The 20,611-nt window shown below is 45.5% G+C and overlaps 3 protein-coding genes across 8 annotated transcripts in view; 2 read left to right on the top strand and 1 right to left on the bottom strand.

Moving 5' to 3' along the window:
• MMAB (metabolism of cobalamin associated B) overlaps positions 1 to 6,276 on the top strand; it is a 181,486-nt gene extending 175,210 nt beyond the window's left edge. The window contains exons 2-9 of the mRNA XM_032805438.2: positions 1,116 to 1,179; positions 1,898 to 1,991; positions 2,789 to 2,846; positions 3,563 to 3,635; positions 3,899 to 3,996; positions 4,389 to 4,453; positions 5,294 to 5,353; positions 5,714 to 6,276. Coding sequence (XP_032661329.2) covers positions 1,116 to 1,179; positions 1,898 to 1,991; positions 2,789 to 2,846; positions 3,563 to 3,635; positions 3,899 to 3,996; positions 4,389 to 4,453; positions 5,294 to 5,353; positions 5,714 to 5,801 — 600 coding nt within the window. The 3' untranslated portion in view covers positions 5,802 to 6,276. The remainder of the gene's footprint in view (positions 1 to 1,115; positions 1,180 to 1,897; positions 1,992 to 2,788; positions 2,847 to 3,562; positions 3,636 to 3,898; positions 3,997 to 4,388; positions 4,454 to 5,293; positions 5,354 to 5,713) is intronic.
• The window catches only part of KCTD10 (potassium channel tetramerization domain containing 10), a 399,500-nt gene that overhangs the window by 289,800 nt on the left and 89,089 nt on the right, over positions 1 to 20,611 (top strand). The window lies entirely within an intron of this gene.
• The window catches only part of UBE3B (ubiquitin protein ligase E3B), a 33,856-nt gene continuing 26,426 nt past the window's right edge, over positions 13,182 to 20,611 (bottom strand). For both annotated transcript variants that reach the window (XM_032805424.2, XM_032805422.2), the window contains exons 24-28: positions 19,989 to 20,047; positions 18,021 to 18,203; positions 17,451 to 17,562; positions 16,634 to 16,726; positions 13,182 to 16,059 (exon numbers count right to left, since the gene is read on the bottom strand). In XM_032805424.2, coding sequence (XP_032661315.1) covers positions 15,868 to 16,059; positions 16,634 to 16,726; positions 17,451 to 17,562; positions 18,021 to 18,203; positions 19,989 to 20,047 — 639 coding nt within the window. In that variant the 3' untranslated portion in view covers positions 13,182 to 15,867. The remainder of the gene's footprint in view (positions 16,060 to 16,633; positions 16,727 to 17,450; positions 17,563 to 18,020; positions 18,204 to 19,988; positions 20,048 to 20,611) is intronic.

The following is a 20,611-nucleotide window of genomic DNA, read 5'->3' on the forward strand; positions in this document are numbered from 1 at the left end:
TTACTGGGCCGGCCGCCGCGCCCCCCTGGTGGCGGCCCGCCAGCTCTCCCCGGCTCCCCCGAGTTTCTGTGGCCCAGCCCTCTATGGGGCGGGGTGCGCCCTCTGAATCTCGCCGCCGCGCTCTCCCCCCGCCCCCGCATGTCTGGGCCCCCGCTTCCCCTGTGGTTTGGGCTGCGCCCTGACTGCTCTCCCCGCCCCCCGGAGTCTGGGCCGTCCCTGGGGCTGCGCCGCGCTCTTCCCCTCCAGCCCCCGAGTTGCTGGGCCGCCCCCGCATGGGCTGCGGGCCCCCCGCCGAGCTCTTCCCCCGCCCGGTCTGGGGCCCCCCTGGGGCTGCGCCGAGCTTCTCCCGCCCGTTAGTTCTGGGCCGCCCCCTGGGGCTGCGCCGAGCTCTCCCCGCCCGCCGGAGTCTGGGCCGCCCCCGGGGCTGCGCCCGAGCTCTCCCCGCCCCCGAGTCTGGGCCGACCTGGTGCTGCGCCGAGCTTCCCCCGCCCCCGAGGTCTGGGCGCCCCCTGGGCTGCGCCGAGCTCTCCCCCGCCCGAGTTGGGCCGCCCCTGGGCTGCGCCGAGTCTCCCCGCCCCGAGCGTTCTGGGCGCCCCTGGGGCTGCGCCGAGCTTCTCCCCGCCCCCGAGTTCTGGGCGCCCCTCTGGGGCCTGCGCCAAAAACTGCCCCCCCCGCCCCCGAGCCCGGGCCGCCCCCCGGGGCTACACCGAGCTCCCCTGGTCCCTCAAGCCCAGGCTGCCCCCTGAGGCTGCGCCGAGTTCCCCCCGCCGAGCCTGGGCTGCTTCCCGCCAGTCCAGATATAAGGTCGCTCCTGTGTCTTGACAAAATATTTCATCTGAAAGGAAAATGCGACACTTCTTAGGATACCTCCCGGCGACAGCGTGAACCGGGCTGTCCCCACGAGCCAGCCAAAGCAAAATTCACCCTTTGGCCCCAGCTAAGAGGAAAGGGGGCGATGGAGGAAGTAATCAGGGCACTGCTTGGAGAGTCTGGAGTTAACAGCACTGACCAGCGGTGTCCAGTCATCTCTATAAATCAGAGACACATCAGTTTGCCAACAACAGCATGTTAAAGTGTCATTTCTGCTGAACTCATAACAGTTTCATTTTGTGTCTAGCCTGGAAATCAAACCCAAGACAACCCACGCTCCAAAGATTTACACAAAAACAGGAGACAAAGGTAGTGTTTGGGCTGCACTTAAAACCTAGAGGCTACAATATCCTTAGAACTGGGTAAAAACATCATAAACAACAAAAGCCCTTACATAGCATTTTATATTCCCAAAACATAGTTCTGAATTAATTTTAATGTACTAGCCAATTTAATTCATGTCAGGTTCTAATGAATGCTTGTTTAATACAGCAGATGAGCCAAGGGCTGCTCTGACACGCTATTTGTTTAGAATTGGCAGGTGACTTCCTAGCAATCACCAAGGGGAAAGCTGCGTGGACTGAAATTAAATGGTTGTTTTCCTGTTCCATGTGCCCTCTTAGTGCCTAACACTATTTGTGTTTAAGAAATTTCGACTCTACAGCTTCAGAGAATCTTTGTCCTGTCCTGTGCAGGCTGGGCTGTTCCTACTTGCAAGGGGAGTGGGGGAGGTTACTGTGTTTGTCTTAAAGTAACATAGATATCCATGGGTTATTCGGAGAAAGTTGCTTTGTTAATCTGTGACACCATCACCACACAGGAAGAAACTGATGTTGGGTGGGAGTCCATCACTGGTTGTGTCACAGAAGCAATCAGCTGACACCTGTTCAGTGGTGGAGGCCCTTGAGATTTAGGGTCTTATAAATCTAGGGCTAGCATAGATTGCACTGAGTTTTCATAGTTCAAAATTTTCAGCTTTTTCTGTTCCAATCCCTTTTCCTCTTGTTGCTATTGATTGTTTTTAAAGGGTTTTCCAGCACATACACTGGGGAGAGGCGATCTAAAGATGATCAGGTCTTTGAAGCTTTGGGAACAACAGATGAATTGAGTTCTGCTGTTGGGTAACAAAACTGTGAATTCTATCATCTATGATTTTTGTTTACTGTGGTATTGCTAAAGTTCCCCCTTATATGAAGACACTGTGCCAAAAAGCCTGTCATCTTTACTTACCTTGATAAGCTGATACCTGACAGTCATGAACACTGCAGACATAGAATAAGGCCTACAAGCCCATCCATTGATGTAAAGATGCAGCAGAGCTTGAGAAGTGTGTTCTGATGGGAGTATGCACGCTGTTTATTCTTGGTGTTATTTGGGGTGGTGGTTTTCTTTTTAAAGAAAGGGCAAAGGTGGAAATATTGTCAGCCTGTGGGGAAAGTTGTAAATACATCCTGAGCCACATTCACTGGAGAGCTACATTGGCAACTGAACTAGCCAGGAGCATTTAATGTCCATTTAATTGTTTTGTAAGAAAAAAGTGTGCCCAACCATAGTATTCATTCAGTCTGATCTCTCTCTTTGAAGAAGAGAATTTGTTTCTTGATCAATAAAAACTTGTTGGTGCATCAGCTGTGTCCATACTCTGCAGTTCCTGAGTACAGGAAGAAACGTACTGCATTTGTACCTCTGATTTATATGGACACAATTCAGAAAGCAGTAGATGGTCATGCAGATATGCTTTTGAATTGGTGTTTTCTTTGTAGGTGTTGGGAGTCCTACTTTGTTCCATGTTGCAAGGCAATGCTCCTTGTGAACCTGTGCACGTAATGCTAAGTGTACAATGAGCCATAAATAGAAGATATGTACCAAACAGGTTTCCTCTGTCCTAGAGCTAACTTTCTGCTTCATCTTCATCTAGGGTTGCTAGTGAATTAAGCCAGGAAAGTGGCCACACGTTTGTCGAACAACTTCACAAAGTGAGTAGTAACTACATGCTCTATGTCTAACAAGACCATTACATCTGTATTATTAGAATGCTCAGTTCTTAAACTCTTGTTTTAAAATTTTATAAGCCACCTAGGAGATTTAGGCTTGTAGGTCCCATTGCAGTCAGTGGGAATTCTGCATAAATCCTTTAGGCAGACTTGAAAAAATCTCTTGGTTGCCTGAAGAAACAAGATGCTTCTTTCTATCTATAGTGAAAGGGAAAGTGAGTGAGTGTGTGCGTGTGCACACTTGTGATGGTCCATATTCATTATTATGCATAATCTTAGGCACAGATTAAGCCTTGTTGTTATGCATTCTCAGACTGAAACCAAGAGAACAAAAATACTAAGCCAAGCTGCCTGAGGTAAAAAGGATTGTGTATCACAGCGGAAAACAGCTCACCCTGACGGTACATTTACTAATTAGCTTCACTCTGCAGAAGTGGTCAATGTCACCTGATTACTCTCAGAAGAGGGTGGCCAGCTGTCCTGATTTTAAAGGGATAGTCCTGATTTTTGGGTCTTTTTCTTATATAGGCTCCTATTACTTACACACACACAATTTTTCACACTTGATGTCTGGTCACCCTATCTGAGAATCCCTACCACACTGCCTCTAGAATGTCTTATTGGAGTGTCAGATGTCATCTCTGCACGTGTAATTTCATTGTCTATGCTTTGACTGTAATGCATACTTTTGTCCCTAGATCCAGTGTATGCTGCAAGATGTTGGCTCCAACATTGCAACTCCTCTCTCCTCAGCCAGGGAGGCTCACTTAAGTAATCCTCAAATCATTTTACTTAAGATAACAGCTCTGTATTTTTAAAAAATGCCCTCATTGTAGGTCAGGTTGTTTATTTAGCGATACCACTTGTGCATTTCTGTTAGCGTTTGCTGTAGAAGATGGTAGCTGTGAGAGACAAGTGTACATTTTTACACTTCTCTAAGGAGTTCTTAGTATGACAAATGTAAAATGCAAGATCTGTCGGGTGGATTGATTTATTTTTGTATTATTTTAGTTGTTTCCTCTTTCCCTCTGTAGAACGAACATCCTTTAGTGAAAAGCCAGTGCTGGAGCTGGAGCAGTGGATTGATAAATACTCAGACCAACTTCCACCTCTCACTGCTTTCATTTTGCCTGTAGGTATCAGCTCATTCTTTTTACTGAACTGAAACTCTTTGCTAGGTATTTGATTGAAGACTTAATCAGAAACCCACTCTCAGTTAATTGATATTAAGCATTCGGTAGTTCTTGAGGTCGGTCCACCACATGCTATTCTCTTCTAGTGTTTGTACAAATACAGGAAGGCTGTGGGGGTGGAAGAGATTGAGCTAACCCTCCTCTGTTTCCATCTGCAACTGTATTTAAACATCCAGCAGAAATGTCCCATTCAGATGGATATTATAGCTTCTGTAAGTGTCTAATAGCCCTTTATTTTGTGTAAAATGTCATACATTTAAGTTCTATGCAGCTGGGTGGCTGTATGCGGCTTCTCGTACAAGACACTTAAATGTTTTTAATCTTGTTTCAGTCTGGAGGTAAAAGTAGTGCTGCTCTTCATTTCTCCAGAGCAGTCTGCCGAAGAGCAGAGAGGTGGTAAGTATAAGAATAAGGCTGAGGGAAAAGACCATCTGAGCCCAGGTAGTTTGCGGCAGCTTCCAAGCCATTTAAAACAGTATCTGATGCAATTGATCTTAAGACAAATGCTGTGAGAATTGCAGCAAAACTTGGGATATTTGTTTAATTAAAGAGCTTTCCTGTAGCTTTGTTGATGCAATCACAGCAAAAAAGCTGGCTTCAGCCTTCAGAATCAGCTGTACTGGATCCTGTGGGAACAACAGGCAAGGTCATGCCAAGGAGTAAAAGTGCATCCTTGTAGTTGCTTAGCTTTAGAATCTGTTTTGTTCAGTTATAAAAGTTTGTATATGCTAGTTTACAACATTATGTCAGCAGCAAAAAGCAAGTATCTTATGGCCTCTTGTTAAAAAGCAATTAGTGTAAAACATGCCTATCAACATAAGAGTTGTACCAAGCCAAAAGAGTGAGTCCAGTACTGTAGGGGATAATGAGCTTAGCAGTGTAGTCACTGGTAATAATTACTCTTATAAGCTGCTGCCATCAATACTGATGCTTTTTCACATAACAGGTTCTCTCTCTCTCCTACATTCCACACAGAAGCAGAATCTGTGCTTAAGCACTGTCTTTCATTGATTGGTTAAAGCATGTAGCAATCCATGGATTTTATGGTCAGTTAATTTTTAGACTATAATTCCAGTACAGAAGGGATTGAACTGGAAATGAATGCTGAGGTTGTACTGTGACCACTCTCAAGGTTTTGAGCATCTGCAAACCTCAAAGACACATCTATTATTAAGCTGTGTATTCAGAGTAATAGATTAAACATGACATGAAATTGTTTTTCATTCTCCTTTTTAGTGTTGTTCCTTTAGTACAAGCAGGAGAGGCAGATGCAAATGTGGCCAAATACTTGAACAGGTAAAACAGATTCTATCATTCTTAGTTGCCCTAAAGACTTCAGAGACTGTACACTGTGGTTTCCTTTAGTATTCAAGGGGAGAACAACAGGGGTACCCCTAGAGAAGCTCTCACTTCAGGATAAGATTTTAGCTTGTCTACATTTTAACTGGGCTCCTGCAGGAACAATCATTTGATTCTCTTCTTGAATGCCATTTTCGGGAGCATTTCTGTTTTCTCTGTCTCCTGTTGCTTTGCTTTACTTGCAGCTCCCAGAGCTGTAATTCAGTACACTGTTTTTTATAGATATGCTTGTATTGAGTACTACATATCTGATGACAAATGTACATTTCTTAACTACTTTCTCTCCTTGCTTTCCAGACTTAGTGATTTTCTCTTCATTTTGGCACGTTATGCTGCAATGAAGGAAGGGAAGGAAGAGAAAATATATACAAAAAGTGAAGCATAAATTGGAGATGAGACTGTACTTTCTAGATCATGAAAAGCTAAATCCGGCCAAGTTTTTCCTTCTGCAGGCAAGGCGGAGAGGAGAGAATGAGCATGAATTGAAAGTGTGAATTGCCACCAATTCCTCACAATAAAATCATTCAGGAACTTGTTTATAACACTGTAGAAAACATGCAGCCCTTCTGTAAAACTAACCACCTCTGAGCTAGCGTCCAGATCAAAGTGTCAGATTCTGAATTGTTTTCGAAACTGCTTCACATTGTGTTTGACTCAGGCTGGGGTGTGAGCTAGGAGGCTTCAAAAGCTTCAGAAAAACAATACCATCTTCACAAATACAGTTTAATGCTCAGAGCAGTGGCAGCTGTGATTGAAAGATCTCTGATGAAAGGAAGAGAGAAAAAGCATTTAGCTGCTGCACAGATTCAGGAGCCCAGTCCAGAAGCTCTGAAAAATAAATGTGATTTACTTACACCAAAGGGCTTTAAACTGTCTCACTTTACTACCAAACCCTGCCTGCTTTTCCCTTTTAAGTTGCCTTCAATCCATCAGTACTGGCCGAAGCTGGAGGAAGCACTTTGTAGATTTACAGGAAAGTGCTAAGAACTAAGATCTGATGAAGTGGGTATTCACCCACTAAAGCTCATGATCCAAAAGGTCTGTTAGTCTGTAAGGTGCCACAGGATTCTCTGCTGCAAGAACTGTTTGGGCACCCTTTGCCTGACGTAATACAGCTGTGACGAATCACTTGCTTCTGACAACTCCAGTACATCCACAATAATGAATGGGTTTGGGCAAGGAAAAGGGCTTAAACAGAACTAAGGGCCAAGTCCTGCAGTTCAAATGTAGGCAAGATTAGCTTTGTAGTCAGTCTGAGTCTTACCTTACCAGAAATGGCAGGATGACATCCAACAACAGAGAGCTTATTCCCAGCTAAGGCCCCACTCCCGCAAACATATATGTGCGCATAGTTCACTTACTATTATGAGCAGCCCCACTGATTCCAGTAGTAAAGTTAAGCACATGTTAAGTATTTTCAGGGTGGAGGCCTAGAAGCTTTGGCAGTGTGAACTAAAGAGCACACGGTGCTTACACATAAAGGCAGAAGTTTCTTGGAAAAGGAGCCTGCTCGGGGTGTTTAAATAGATTTATTTTACCTCTCATCTGAAAGACACACTCGTCTGCTGTGGCATTTTTAACTGACCATTCCTTTACCTGGAAACATTCTAAAAAACTGTCACATAATTTCCCTTTTACCTGAGTTCGTGAGATGTTTAAAAATGAAATGAGAAAAGGAATCACCTAAGCCCCTGATAAAAAAAAGCCTGAAGCATCTTCAGGTGAACTAAAGAAGCCAGCTAACTGAACTGCCAGGTTCTCAGAATAGCTGTGTCAGAAATCTTTTCCAGCTGGGATGGTGCCTTGACGACTAGGAAAACAGCCTGTTAACTGAACACAGCACAATACAGCTAATTAATGGGTAAACACCTTGATAAACCTGGTTTTATGAAACTGGGTGTCCAGGGTTTTACATGCAGTTCTAACCCTCCTACTGCATGGATGTGATTTGGAAGAGCATTTCTTGAAGGGTGCAAACATTCAAGGTTGATACCAAGTTACAAACAACTTCAAAAATCTTCATCTGTAAAGAAAACATCTACTCTGTAGGATGATTATGCTATACAAAAAGCTCAAGGAATTGCCCCAGCTCTGTGGGAGTGGATTTGTCCTTAAGTCAGGCCACTTTTACAGTTCAGTATTTAATTGGAAACAACCTTAAAACTGTAAAAAAGAAAAAAGTCTTGCATGTGTATTAACTTTTTAATCAGAGCAGGGTCAAGATGAAGAATACCCATCAACTAACGTAGTGCTGGGTCATTATTCAACTTTTTCTTCTTTAACTGATATTTCATAGCTATTGTTAATGCACAGAGTAATTTTCTAAACCTTAGCCTGCAGCACATCCTGGTGACAAACGCTCGTCCCTTAGACCGTACGTTCAGCTGCAATGTCACATCAGGCGTTTTCTCAATGCCTTCTTCAGGCAGGCCATTGAGTTTTAGGATAGCTCTGGCTCAGTGATCACTGGGGAACCTTTAAGAATCCAGAGGCTTTTCAAGTTTAATTGAATAAAATTATTTGAATAATAAATTCTTCATGAATGCTACATAAATCAACTCCAGGATGGATCTATGGCATTTCCCCCAGCTAGGTAAAGAGTCTGTCTCCAGCATCTCTAGACCAAAGCTAGCATTTTGATTGCAGAGAGAAATGACTATAGCTTTTACAATTTAACAAGAGGTGCAGATTACATGTATTAGTGCCAAGTCAAAGAACTTCTATGTTTTCACCTCTTAACATATTCCGCATAAATTATTTTTATACAGGTGGAGCAGAGGGAGCCTGCTGTCTGCGCCAAGCCCTGTTGTTTAAATATAAGTGCCCTGATTAGCCTATACCTGAATTTAGTGCTGTATGCACAAGTCAGACTCCTTGGGGAAGGACCGGCTGAGAGCACACTAGCTTCCAAATCTTTGTTTAGGGGACAGCAGCTGGGTGAAGGCCATAGTCAGTCCCTTGTAGCATACCTGGCAAGGTGTATTATTCCCCCAACCCTCAAAGGTATTTGGGTGATTAAGGGCTCTAGTCAGTGCCCCATGGTTGAAGTAGGTAGTTACAATTACTGGAAGCTGCTGCTATTTATCTAAAAGATCCAACAGTCCAAGGACCTGATCCAGTGCCCACTGAAAGCAGTGGAAGGATTGATGGGCTTTTGATCAAGCCCTCTGAATGGCTTTATCCATGCATGATGCTCCCCCTGCCTCCCCTCCCCCCCCCACTACAGGGCTGGACCCACTCGGCTATGCATGTTATCAGTAGGGGCGAGCCAAGAGCATCGACTCCCAGCAGGGTGAGTTGATAGGAGAGTCTTTGCACTTATCTCAAGCAGGGACAACCTCCAGCTTGGGTGAGTTGGCATCTGCTAAGCAGTCATGGAGGAGCTGACACTAAAAGAATGGAGGCTAAACAAGGGCCAGTTCTGTGCAGAATGGATTTAGCGCATTAAAAAGGAAATGGAAGGGTTTCAAAGCCACTACTCCATGACTTAGGTTAAGATTATTTTCAAAGCCCTCTGTCCCCACGCAACCCATCCCAGATGGGAGGCAGGCTCATTTCCTACACCTCATTAATGTGATAGGAGTAAGGGGGAGGAGAGCAGATGCTTGGCCCACACTGTCTGTCTGCAAAGCCCAGATACACTTTTGCCTAGCAGGGTTTCTTTATTTATGATTACCTTGGAACTGTCAGCGTAGACATATGTTGCTAAGAATCGTTTATTCTTGTTTGTTAAATTTATGGCTTCTTTGCACGGCCATACTGACAAAACTGGAAGGCCTGCCCCCAAAATCTCTTGCTGCATGACTGGATCTGACGCTTGTACATCTGTTAACACTGTAGGAGCTGTAAATTTAAATAAGTTTAACTATAACTCAACTGCTTCTATTACCGCCGCAAGGTGTAAGCAGCAAAGCCAACTGCTGCTCTTGCAGAAATAACACAAAACATTCATTTTGCCAAGTCGTATGTAAGTTTATCCAAGTCACTGTTCCCTCTGAGACATGCAGAGGAGGAAGAGAAGTGTGCTACCACAGATCTGAGCCTCACTGCATCCAGAACAAGCCTCTCAAGTCTCACCGTAACAGGGTGTGCTCTGGACAAGCAAAGTAAGTTACTTACCTGAAATCATCCTTTGCTGCTCAGATCCTGTGTACGTCCCTGCTCCTGGGGCATGAGTCTTGTGGTGCCTGGTACCAATAGTGCTCCAAAGACGGGGTAGTCTTGCCAATGGGAGCAACACCCCACTCAGCCAAATGAAAGTAAAACTAAATGCACCTTCATCCCAACATGCTTCCAACAAAGGAACACACACACTACCAGCAGCAACCTGGTGGGAAGAGATCCACCTACATGCATAAAACCTCACACGGCCTGGCTTAGCATAGGCTCCCAGAGCAGCACCTAGAGTTGCAAGACTAGCACTGAGGCCAGTGAGCAAGGGCTCAGGCCACCCACCTATGCAATGTTGTATTGTCAAGGCAAAGAAAAGCCACAACCTAGCATGGAAGGACACAACCCCATGTGGAGTCTTTGTTCCTCTACCCTGGGAGTCGGAAGCCATGAAATGCCTAGACAGAGCAGTGGCAGTTGGGGATTTTAGCTTAGGCATGTCACAGCTGTTGTCAAGGTTCTCTGCTGGACAGAATAATTGTCATGATGACCAGAAGGAAGAGCTAACATCCTTTGCTGCTTGGCTTCTCCTGCACTAGCACAGTCAACCAGGAAGGAAACCAGTGTTCTGACCTCTCTTCCTGGACCTCATTTGAGGTGATTGCTCGGACCAAAGCGTTCATGCAAAACTAGCTCAAAGCGTCTGTCCGTTACAGGCATCTGGCAGCTTCTGCAGGCAATAGCTGAATGTGCGCAGACATTCAATGGTAGCTGAGCTAATCTAAGTACAAAGAGGCTCATAGCTTTATAAATCTCCTGCAGTAAAAACTTGACCTTAGAAATAAAATTTTTTACAGCCAATTTGAGGTGCCACTTACCCAAGCAGGGCCATATATCATTATGAACCAAGCGCCTTATAAATCTGGCTAATTAATTACTCCGTACAAGCTGCTAATGTAATTCAAAAGTCATAATTACATTCCTGGACCAAGTGAGCAAAGCTAAAATTAAGTTGCAGGGGATTACATGGCTAGGCTTCAACTCTTCAATGCAGCGAGGAGCTGGCCACAAAGAGCAATGGGGAAGCCGAGACACATGACGGGGCCACATAGGATGGAATAACCAAGCTCTAGGCTGGATAATACCGAGTCACCTTAACTTTAAATGCCTCCTAACCAACTTCATATTTTGAGTGCACGTTCGGTTGTCATTCAGTGCCACAGGCTGAGCACTATAGGCAGCAAGGAAAATACATTGCAGGTGAAATGCAGCAGCGTAATAAGTCTATCCCATGAGACCCACCAATATACAGAAAAGTTAGACTAAGCAAAATAGCCTGGTGACTACTGACCTATGGGCTAAGCAGGAGCATCAGACCAGTCCACAGGAGGTTCAGGACAGAAGAGACAAACAGTGTATGGGGAAGGAAAAGCTGCATCACCCTGGATCCATTTTCACTCCCCACTGCACAGGTGCTAATCTGGATAGCTCTTTGCAATCTACCTTCCCTCCCTGCCCCCTGGCAGGAACACCCTAATGCGGCAACTGGAACAACAGCTGGTTGAAAATATTCCAACTGAACAGTATGCTGATTCCATAAAATGGAAATATTTCATGACAATTTATAGCCTGTCCCTTTTGTCAACAAAATACCATTGAAACATTTCCTTTAGACTAGGTCCAAGCACTGTGTTTTGATTTGATAAGGCAGATAATATACAGATAAACGTCGAAACATTAGAACACAGCACTCCGAGGTCCTTTCGATATTTCCAAAACTCAACTTCTGTTGAAATTTAGTTTTGTGGGAAATTTCAAAGTTCTGATTTTTTGTCCCTGTGTGGGATGAAATTACATTACAAAGTGTTGGAATTTCACAGCCTGGAAATTTTGCTTTTTGACCCACGCTAGCTGGAATACAGACATGGCAGCAACTCACGCACCCAGGGCTATCAGCTCAGGGAGCAGCTCACTAGGCCAAGCCTCGGGTATCTGCCTCCCCAGCAAAGCTCAGCTCTGAGAGCACATTGAGGCACCAATTGTTGGTTCAGGAATGTCGAGCAGCATGGAGACTGTCAGGGAGTGAGGCAAGCAACAGGAAGGGAAGAGAGGAAGGATGGTTGTACACAGCAGCTGTGGAATTGGAGTCAGGGCACTGGGGTCAGTTCAGCTCCTGGGACTGCCAGAGGCTCACTGTGTAACCATAGGCAAGTCACTTCACCGCCACGCCTGTTTCCCTGTTACATGGGGATCGATTGTGAAGTGCCCAGCTATTGGAGTGACGAGGGCCAGAGCAGAGTCAAAGGTAAATGAGTTGAATAAGGGACACTATCAACACGTGGTATTGTGGCCGACGAGACATGAAACGCTGCATGGGTTGGTGCTGGTGCTCGCAGGCCTGCAGATCTCCTGCCTGCGTGGCAATGACAGACAAGCAATAGTTTTGCTCAAGGCATGGCTGTTTCTTGCCAGCTCTCTGCCTTTGAAGCTACTGGAGCATCTGCTGTGGGCGTCTTTTTTGCAATTTCTTACTGTGCCATATGCCATGTCAAAACAATACCATTTGCGCACACACTCAGGCCTCTTTCCAATTTCTGCCCTGCCTCGCCCCCCAAACGGAGCAAGTGTTCCCGGGCGCCAGGTTAGCTCAGTGCTTAGGACTGACTGCAGCGCAGTTAGCAATAGCCAAGGGGGTTTTATGGCAGTGAAGAGCAAAGGAAAAGGAGCCTTAGAACCGCTCTTGAAGACTCTTGGTAAGGCCCATAAATGAAAAGCTGTGTAGCTTTCATATGCTGCCACCTAGTGGGCCAAAAATTATACCTCAAACTACTAATATACCTCTACCCTGATATAACACAAATTCGGATAGAACGCGGTAAAGCAGCACTTGGAGGGGTGGGGGGGGGGGTGCTGCACACTCCAGCGGATCAAATCAAGTTTGATATAACACGGTAAGATTTCTTGGCTCCGGAGGGCAGCGTTATATCACAGTACAGGTGTATATTTAAATATATGGTATGAAACGCGAAGCAGCTATTCTCTCTCTTGGACCAAGGCTGTTCAGAGCCAGGCAAGAGGAATGAGGCAGTGTAAAATAGGGCAACCAGACAAGTGTGAAAAATCGGGACGGGATGGGGGGGTAATAGAGGCCTATATAAGAAAAAGCCCCCAAAATCAGAACTGTCCCTACAAAATCAGGACATCTGGTCACCCTAGTGTAAAAGCAATTGGTACCTTTCAAGCATTCCCTGTTGTTCACTGCATCGTGAAGCCTCTTGAAGGCTGTAGGCAACTGCCCATGACACTAGTCTGTTGGGGGAACAATTATATACTTTGAAGCCCTCTGAACACACTCTGGTTCCATTCGTTTCTAACAGCACATGATCTGAATGGGTCACCTGCCCCAGCAACCACAGACTTCCTGTGTGACCATGGGCATTCATCTGCCTCTGACCCAGTCTTAACAATGGAGTCAGTGCCTTGATCCTGCTTTCTCCCTCTTGCCCCCACAACCTCCACCAGCATCAGATCTCACGGCAAGTGTGCTCATGACTATAAAACGTCTGCCTTTGCCCCAGGCAGAGAAGGATATTTGCTGGAGCACTGCTCTGACACAAGAGAGGTCTGCCCCCAAAGAAAGAAAAGTCCCCAATGGTCTTATTCAACACATCAGGTTTATTTAATATCTTTCTGCATTTTTGACATGAGATGTGCCAGGATCTCAGGACCATTAAGTCTTATCTATAGAAAAAATAAACTCATTAATCTCCTATAGCAAAAAACTTTCTCCTCCCCACACAGAACACACATGCAAACTACAGACACCCAGGGCAGGACCTGTCATATTCATAGCCTTCTACTCAATACAAATGTAACAGAGCCTCTCAAAGTCATACAGAAATCAGTTACTTATGAGAAATGCTGTTATCCATATAGCCAACAGAGTGTGTGTAGTTTATTACACAATCACAATTGATACAATAGCTACAAAATTATAGTTTTAGTGTCTTGTATAGTGCAATATTTCCAAACTTTTCAAGGAAACTTAAAGGGGAGCAGAGATTTGTTGTTTAACAGACAATTTCAGGCTTGTGATCTAACAGGACATTGCGTTTATCTAAGAAAAACAATACTGTGTCATATCTTAAGCTACAATAATCTGTTACAGGTCAGTGTCATGGCCTTTCAGTCTATACGATGGTTAACAAGTGTTAAGTGATCACTTACACAAAATCAAAAACGGTGTTTACTGCTCTCTATAAATTCTCCATATTCACTCAACTTAGCAGACGCTTCTTCCTTCATTAATAGATCAGTTCATTCCTACAGAATAGAGTTCACACAGAAAAAGTCCCTAATATAGGAGGATTTGAGATGCATTTTCCAGTAATAGTTCTCAAGTAGAGAAAGTTTATTCCCTTGAAATTCAGTGTCGATTAAAATGAAAGAAGAGAAAACATGACGGGCATTCGGATGCTCTTGTTTGAGGAGTTCCAGCTGGGAGCATTTTCTGGTCTGCTTTCTAATTCTTGTCTCTCACTAAGGATTCAGAGGGCCTGCCCAACACCCTGGGGACCATTCCGGTGCTGAGACTTGTGCTATGCAAACATGCCTGGGTTTGGATCTCCTGCCATTCATACCTATTGAAAAGATCCTGAAGATGAGGTAGCCTTGCATTGTAGCATCTGCTGCTGGGCAACTTGCACAGCGATGCTTTCGTTGGATCCGCCTAGGTATTGTGGAGAGTAGGGTTTGTTAAAACCACAAACACACCCACCCCTCATATGCTAAGAGGAGGAAAGGAAGGCGAGAGGGAAAGCTGTCAACCTCGGCACGAGATCCTTTTAGCTGGGCTGCAATAGGCAGAGTGAAGAGTTAAATAAAATAATTGTTCCTGAACATTAGAGCATACTGTGCTTTCCAGAAATCCACGCAGCACAAGGGAACACCTGAGAGAAAGCACCGTCCTTTCTCCATAGAACATGGAGAACTGCTGGGCTGAGACAGGATCCACTCTGGCTGTAAAATGTCAGAGGTGCAAAGTAGCAGGCCTAAACGAGGTTTGACTGGACAGTCTCTATATTTCATCATTAAAAAAAGAAGTGGAAATGGCCAGCAGGTGGGAATCTCACACATACACACAAACACATTCCCTCCCTCCTGAAAAAGACTCTTCATAACCACCAGCTAAAAAGCTGAATTGCAGCAGGTGAGCAGAAGCTAATAAAATAAGGCCAAAAATATTACAAATAAATAGTTTGGCAAGCAAACATCACTGGGCTTTGGAGAGGCCAAGTCGGGGTTGCAAATGGGCTAAAGCAGAGACCTCCATAAGGGAGAGAGAAGGTAAACTGAACTATGAAATTTACATCTCTGAGCAAGAGGTGAACTTCCCAGCTGAGGCGTTTTAAAACAGGCTATTGGCAGCTTGATGCATTCCAAGCATTAAAGATGACTATGGAAGATGCATTTAATGACACTGACAGAGTCGAATGCTATACAAGTGCCACTGTGCTTCCTGGTCACTTGTAAGATGAAAATAAAATAAAGTTAAACCTTGTTCTAATTTGCTTAAAAGCAGAAAGTGTTCCCTCTCCTCCAACATGCAGAACTGGCAAGGAGCCAGCAGCAGTGCGACTGCCTCTGCATTCCAGCCTCTGCGTCGGTTCTTTGAGCTCCTATTCTACAGCATTTTGAAACGGTCTTGGAGAGCGGAAGGTTGATTTTTCTGCCATTATGGCTGTTGCTCCTACACTCGGGCAAGCTGTTTGTTTTCACGGTAGATGAGCACGCCGGCCTTGCCTGGTGCACAGGACCTCAGGACATCATCACTGCAAAGCTTTGCCAGAGCGAAGGGACTAAGGGAACACGCACAGTCAATGCAGCTGACTACCGTCTAGCCTCCTAGTACTTCAGCAACGCTTCCACTGTCGCCTTACTTCGAATGGCACCACCCAAAGGAACAGCTGGGCCATCTCCTAGGAAAGTTAAAAACCCTCCTGCACGACAGCAGCTAACTTGGACTCCACATCATGGCCCAGGCCCGCTGGCTGCTGGATCCAGACTGGGGTTTTCAATGCTACTTTAATGCTCTCTCTGGGTTTGATTTTAAATAATAGTTTACATGACGACAAGCGTATTGGATCCGACCCAGCACTGCCCTAGTGCTGCAGGACAGCTTAGACAGATCCCGCAGCTGCCTAGCCCAGGAGCTCTCCCTGTGAACCTCTAATACCATTTGCATATATTTGTCTTGGAGCTGACCAACCCGCTTCACACGAAGGGCCGTGTGTCCCACGTCAGCTAGCGGCTCTTGGGGCCGACCCCAGGTGCCAAAGCAGCTACGAGAGCTCAAAGCCTGTGTTCATGCTGATGGCATAGCGCAGCTTCTCTCGCAAGATGCTCTTCTTGCTGTAGTTGGGAAGCTTGAGCAGGTTGAAACAAGTAGAAGAGGTGGGGAGCCGGCCCCCTGGCTCTTTCTTGCGTATGGTGAAGAAGCCCCTTAGCACGCTGCCCAGCGTATCGCCAGTGTCCTGGGAACAGAGGGAGAGGCAGGTTACCTCGCACTGCTCTAGCACTCTCTGGCAGAGCACTGTGCGGCCAGGCACAGCATTAAGGAGGGAGGCCTTATCCTGACACCAAGGCAGGGAGACTAATACACAGTAAGCCTGTGGCGGAAGCAGGGGGAATCGGATCCCAGTAGTCCTGTCTCTCAAGGCCCCATCTAGCACTAAGGGGTAACTTCTCCTTGGTGAAAATTCAACCGTGATTGACCCTGCAGACAACACAAAACCCAACAGTAGCAAAGACTCAGGAGGGCAAGTGACCCAGAGAGGCTGCAGACCACAAGGGGAGGTACTAACCTGCAGGCAGGCAACAGGGGCATGAGCATGAAAGGGTGTGGGGGGAGCTAAAGGGCGTATGTTTTCATCTTGTCTCCTGAACGTTGTCTGAGGGACACTTTCAATGCACTGGTGCTTTCTAGTTGCTGCAGGGAAGGGGTAGAAGCAGGGCAGGGATGGGAGGAGCTCTGTAAAAGGCCTCAGGAGGGGATCTCCAATGCCTAAAGGTTGGAGAAGCGCTGTTCAGATCATTCTGGCCACGTACCTGATCATCTGAGACTTCTACGCAGCGGATGGAGAAAGGAGGCTTGAGGTAGGCAAAGCCCAGAAGCGGAGGCCGGGAGCAGCTGGTAACAAACTAAAACAGACATGGTTAAAGATTGGCAATCGTTGATCGTTAGAGCAACACGGCTTGGAAACTAAAACCAGACGTGTCTTCTCAAGGAACTGTTCGCTCATTGCCCTGCACCATTCGACTGACTGTTCTAATGAGAAATCGCGTTTAAGCTACTCTGGGAGTTGATGTCTGCAGCATTCAACCCCCACTGCAGGTTACAGTGGCTCCTCATCAGTCGTTCTTCCCCTGAGACGAGTGGCGATACCTAAGCAGGGATATTCCCCACAATACAAAATCATTTAAAGGATCCCTCCTTCCACTGTGGAGGGAAGAGGAAGGTGTCAGAACTCCAGGGCTCAGGCCTTTCATTGTTCTCTCTGCCATTCAAGCCACGTCTACACTTACTGGTAAATGGCCTGCAACCGATGCAGCGGGTGTCGATATAGCAGGCCTAATGAAGATCTGCTCTATCGACAGCAGAGCGCTCTACAGCTGACTCCGGTACTCCACCCATACAAGAAGAGTAAGGGAAGTCGACAGGAGAGCATCTCTATTCCCGTAACCGAAGAAGCGTAACTTAAGTCAACTTACTGCAGTCGTGTAGACAAGGCCCCAGGAGAAGGGGTTTATGAGCACAAAGAGCAGTTTTGCTTGTCTAAATGATAATGGAAAGATGACCAGCGCCCCCACTACAAGGCGACATGTTGGGTGCACTCTACCAGGAGGGGAGCTAAGAGACACTTACCTTTAGAAACATCGCTCTCTCCTCGGGGCTGAAGTCATTGGCTAGGATGTCCCAGAGCCAGATAATGACCCTGTGACTCCCATGGAAGCCACCATAGTACACAGTGTGTTTCCTGAGGAAGGACAGAATGCAATACGCTTACGCTTCACTGCACCAAACAAATCACAGCTTCCTGCTTAACGAATGGCTGCATCTCGCTCTAGACAGAGCTTAAATCCACAGCTTAATCACAAAGGGGGCTTGAATTGCTAGCGTTCCCTGAAGCCTACATCCACCATTTACTGCAAACTTCTTCAAAAGCATTGGAGAGGGTAGAATGAAAGTCTCTCTAATCCTACGGTCCTGCACTGGCTCCTGGGAAAGACTCTTCCCTTGCTCTATTTGCTAGTACTTCCTCCAGTCGTCTTTGAAATGACATCCAGTTTGTCCCTCGCCTTTTAATTTGAAGAAGTTAATAAAAGGCTGGAATGGAGCTAATTTCCATGCACTAAACCTCAGAATAACATTGCTCTCTAACAGCATAACTGGCCTGTTGGACAGCAGAACCAGATGACTGAATCGCTCACTTACTTTAAGTCCTCTAGGTCAATTTCAGCATTGTCACCGGATATGAGCCGCTGTAACTCAGGTGCAGAAAACATCCGAATCCATTCGGGCTTAATTATTGACCTGAAGCCGCTAATGAGCGCAGCCGTCTGACTTTTTATCTGCGTGTGCATCCGAAAATGAGCCATGAGATGGATGTAGCTGATTCTGTCCAAGATAAGGAGGAAGGAAATCAGAGGCACCATGCAGCTGAGAACACCCAGCACACTAGCACTGGCCTGGCACCTTTCTAGTTTACAATGCACTGCTTAAAAGGAATGTGGGACCTGATCAGGGCTCACTGAAGTCAATGGAAAGACTCATGACCATTGACTTCAGTGGGTGGTCGGTCAGGTTCCTGGAGCACATTTCACTCCTGTGGGTGAGCAGGCATGCAAAGACGGAGACTTCTTCCAACTCAGCTTTTGTGCAGAACTCTCCACAGTTTTTTCAGCCAAATGACTGACACCCAAAATCATTTAATCCGTGTGTCTGTGCAAACCCTGCACAAGCAGGGTATTTGTAAGGTTTTACAGCAGCTGTTTTCTCCATCCTGTCGAGGTCTGACAGCCCCTCTCAACACTGACACAGGGCTTTCAATAATGCTGAGCACTTACAATATGCACATGGTCAAAGCACTGGCCATATATTATCTAGTTGCTGTTGAACAGCTCCTTAGAACGACTGGGTTTATTTTTCATAAAAACAATTTTCCTCCAAGCATTGTAGATGCCACAAGAGACTCATAAGACAAATACAGCCTGCTCTGCAGAGCCCTCATCTGGAGTCCAAGGGATCCAGACTTAGCAATATCTTGAAACAGAAGTTTTTCGAGATGCAGTAGTTAGTGAAAGGGGAGAAGGGGGTCTATCAGAACCCACCAGAACCACAATCTCTGCAGATATCCATCCATCCAGCTATTTTACTTACATTCCCTCCCCCGCCCACATTAGACACCAACCCTCCTAATCTGGCTACCTTTCTAACCCAAGCTAACTCAAAGACCATGACAAGAACAGTTCTGGATTGCCTCCATTATTACATTTTTTTTTTTTTCAGTTTTCTTTCCCCAGCTGTGTCTGTGTGTTTGTTCAAAATTACGTGTGTAGTGAGCAGAGTGACACACAGGACTTTTGACTTTCTTCTTGACCAGCCTTCTGACAAGCAAAAAGATATTCCTTTCAACTGGGAACTTGCTGATCTGATCTCAGAGGAAGATAAAGATTGGGAACACTCAATTGTAAAGTGCAGCTGAGGCAGATGAGTCTTCAGGTTAAACACAGCCCTGATTTACTGTTAAAGAGAGCATGCTGCAGATTAAGATTTTAGACACACATCTGCATAATAGAAATTTAATCGGTGAAGGAGGATGGGGATTGGGGAACAAAAGAGGTGGCGGGGCTTAGTTTTTAGGCTTTCACAGCTGACGTTTATGATAACTATCTAAAGCTGGTTATCTGTGAAAATAGCTCCAGGGTTTGGTCTCCTCTGATTTCCTGCGTCTAAGCACCACTGTCTACTGCATTTGAATTCATCACTGTGTTTTCTGAAGAACAGCGTTTTATACAACTGCCACATGCTATCATTCTGAGAGAATTTGCCTGCTCCAACGTGTCTTTGAGCATCTGTGCCCTCTGTGCTCAAGACCGTGTGCCTGAATTGCTTTGAATCCATCCGTCTGTATCTATAACCATCAGTAAATCCCTACAAATATCACTGACTGTGTGCCTTTGACCAAAGAAGTGCTGTTTCAAAAAGTAAATTGTCGATTCTTATTTTGCAAATCGAATTGAATACAATTTCTGCCGATGAAGTGTAACCAGTAAATTCTATTAAGATATTTATGGGCTCTTTCTACTCCAATCCATCTCAATCTATTCCAGATGCAAGCCCAAGAAACCAGAATGAAGTATTTTACAGTGATGACCTTACAAATCTAATTGCCATACTTACTTATTTTCATTGGTAACAGGAATGGTCTTCCCTCCAGGAATAAGTTCATGGCAAACAAGCTGAGGGAAGAAATCATTATATTGCTAATTACTACCTGAAAACTTCACTGGATGGAGAAGCCTTTCAGAAGCTGGGATTTACCATAAAATAATTACTTACTTTTACAATAAAACATTAGAATTTAAATGTTAAACAATAATCCCGTTTCTACTCCCAATCAGCGTTTCATTTTAACACGAGCACAGCAACTGCACAGTAGGGAATTTGCCGATGGAACCAGCTTGTCACCTTTCCTCCATTACCATCTACCATGAGCATTCCATACAAAACACATTCAAAGAAGCATAAGGTGAAAAGTGAAGCCATCAAAAGCCAGAAAATGGGCCAGCTTAATTCTGTCTCCTTCCAGTGCAGTCCAGTCTGTAATCATGATCACAAATTCTTCTGCAGGTCCCTCTTCTCATTCAGGCCCTGATCCAAAGCCCAGGGAAGTTAACAAAAAGACTCCCATTGAGTCTGATGGGCTTTGGATTGGGTCCTCAAGGCACAGGATGGAAAGGGTTCCATGAACAAGGCTGCCAGTCGGCATTTTTTACCTTCCGTAGTCACTGCATGGTCCAATG

This window comes from Chelonoidis abingdonii, chromosome 22 (assembly GCF_003597395.2).
Source record: "Chelonoidis abingdonii isolate Lonesome George chromosome 22, CheloAbing_2.0, whole genome shotgun sequence".
In the NCBI taxonomy this organism is placed as follows: domain Eukaryota; kingdom Metazoa; phylum Chordata; order Testudines; family Testudinidae; genus Chelonoidis; species Chelonoidis abingdonii.